The 2,478-nt window shown below is 37.7% G+C and overlaps 1 protein-coding gene across 1 annotated transcript; it reads right to left on the reverse strand.

Moving 5' to 3' along the window:
• Positions 1-143: 143 nt before the first annotated feature.
• Positions 144-2,412, reverse strand: LOC102302953 (ladderlectin; the record flags this gene model as incomplete). Its single annotated transcript, XM_042217210.1, is given in 5 exon segments — positions 144-162; positions 521-655; positions 758-867; positions 2,181-2,216; positions 2,285-2,412. Coding segments are annotated over 5 exon segments (355 nt in total), but the record flags the coding sequence as incomplete, so codon positions are not given.
• Between the last annotated feature and the right edge of the window lie 66 nt (positions 2,413-2,478).

Consider the following 2,478-nt stretch of genomic DNA (forward strand, 5'->3'; position numbering starts at 1 on the left):
GGTCGTCTTGGTCTCGTCTCGACTCGGTCTTGGTCTTGGTCTCGTCTCAACTTGGTCTTGGTCTTGGTCTTGTCTTGGTCTCGATACCCTCTGGTCTTGGTCTTGTCTTGGTCTCGGATTAGGCGGTCTTGACTACAAGTCTATCCATAACCAGGCCTTGTTCTAGATGAGAGAAATCGTGCATAGCACTGATTTTATTCACACCAAATAGACAAGCTTAGCCACTGTCCCAGCAGATGAGCTAACATTGATGCAAGCCCAGATCATATCTACTTCATTTGTTAAACTCACAGATACACTATTAAAGCTGCTTTAGCAACGCTACTGTTTCTGCATTCTCTACCTACCTCCAGCTCAGGCGTCTTTCATGCAGTTTTTGATTTAATCTATTATCATTGTTTGTTTCATTGTAAATACTCTCCCCGTTGTCGGCTTTACGTATATTCTATTAGCACAGCAGGAAGGATCTATTTCTGATTCATTCAGACATAGATAAATAGAAACAGGCTAAACAAAGTACCTCCTGTGCATCACTTCCTCCAATCCAAGTTTCTTGGTAGTCATGACTGGCAGTCACTATCAGGTGCTGAATCCCATGATACTCTGTGCTGCTGTGCACAGATGCAAGGTTGGCCCCCATGAACAAGCAGTTTTTCTTCAATAGAGATGAAAGCAGGGAGCAACATCTGGATTCAGTTACAGTAAAAGGATATGGATTAATCCATTTTGGATGACAATACAAATGGAATAAACCTACCTCTGCTTTAGCCCATGTCATGCGTCTTGGAACGTAGAGGAAACAGCGACCACTCAACAGAGTCCAACCACCAGGACAATCAGAGGACCTCTTGACCAGGTGACTTTTGGCTGGGGGAAATTATGACTTGTACACTTTTGTACACTTTTCCGAGAGAGATCAACATTTACACTCTGTAGCTTTAATTCACACCCAAATGTGGGTTTAAAGTGACCATTACAATAATAAAAGAGAGTATGAGAGAGTATAAAAAATGAACAAAACTGCAGAGCCCTTTAGGTTTGTGAAGAAGTCTAGGTGAACTGAAGAAGCCTCTTGGATGAGAGGTGAAATGTCTTCACAAACTTAAAGAAGTCCAGTTGCATTCTTTTTTCAACTTCTCTAAACTACCATGACCTGAACTGTTTTCAACTCAGCTCAGGATCTTTTAAATACAAACTGTATGTTTGGATTTTTGTCCATATCTCTATCAGCAATGCTGCACTCCGCCTTTACGAACATTTGTAAAAGGATGGCTCAATCTAAAGACCTCACTGATGTCAGGTATGATACAGTAATACGATGCCACCTTTGCAAGAAGCCAGTTCATTAAATCTCTTCCCTTATAGTTGCTCCCAAACAAATCAGCTGCAAGTGTTTACTCAACCAGAAAGTGGCAGAGCACATAATTACAGTGCTGAGGTGTATTAAAAATAAGATTTCACAAAACACTGCTGATTAAATAACATTAAGCTAATGTTTTGTTTTGTTTTTTTCTCGAGAAAACAAATACCAAGTTACATGAAACAATGAAAAGTTAACAAGAAAAAACAAATGTGTGAAAAATGTATTGTCATCAGAATCTAGGATCTAAAATGTGTGTAGCAGGGGAATGATTTCCTTGTGCCAATTTAAGACAGACATTAGTTGCCTTTATTTTATTTGTAGTCCATCATTGTAAATTTAAATGTTCCAGAATGGTAAGTGCTATTCACATTGATCTCAAAGCCAAGCCAGAGAGCCAAGGCAACTACACTAAATTATTTATCTTGTAGTCTGCGATCACAAGTGTTCAAACTTCTTTTCAGCTTGAAAGGTGAACTGCAGTAATTTACACTATTTAGTTTACACAGTTTTTTCATTTTTCTCATGAATTTGCCCTTCTTATGTTTGTTTTTCTCATTAATTTATGACACTAATCTAAATCTTATAATCTAAATATTATTTATTTATTCATGTATAACTTTCTTTCTTATTAACCCAATAAAGTGACTTAGAAATAACATGTTTTGATGTTAAATCATTAAGCCATTTGGCCACATGTAAATAGAAAACAAACAGGAAATAAATTTCAAATCATGTTATGCAACTGCAGATGATAATATAATTAGACAAAAACTTAAGGGGCACATTTTTGGAAACATGTTGCAGTATGCTTACTGACCTGTTTGATTAGTTCCACTCCCTCCTTCGGGGAGAACTGAAAAAAGGACACTTAATGAACTTTTTGCCGCCATTTACAAATAAAACTGTACTCACAATACTCACCAGCAGCATGGGTCAGAATCATCACAGCACAAACAAACACACACACAGGAAACATCTTCACGGTTATACAGATGATACAGCAAAGTTATAAAACTTCAGAAAGAGTGTGGCAGAGGGGATGCAGAATGACCGCTTCTTCTTTCTTAGTATCAGCCTGTAGCTACAAACTTTGAAGGGAAATCACATATATTATA

The sequence above is a fragment of the Haplochromis burtoni genome, unplaced genomic scaffold, assembly GCF_018398535.1.
Source record: "Haplochromis burtoni strain Fernald_Lab_line unplaced genomic scaffold, NCSU_Asbu1 Contig_1687, whole genome shotgun sequence".
In the NCBI taxonomy this organism is placed as follows: Eukaryota; Metazoa; Chordata; class Actinopteri; order Cichliformes; family Cichlidae; genus Haplochromis; species Haplochromis burtoni.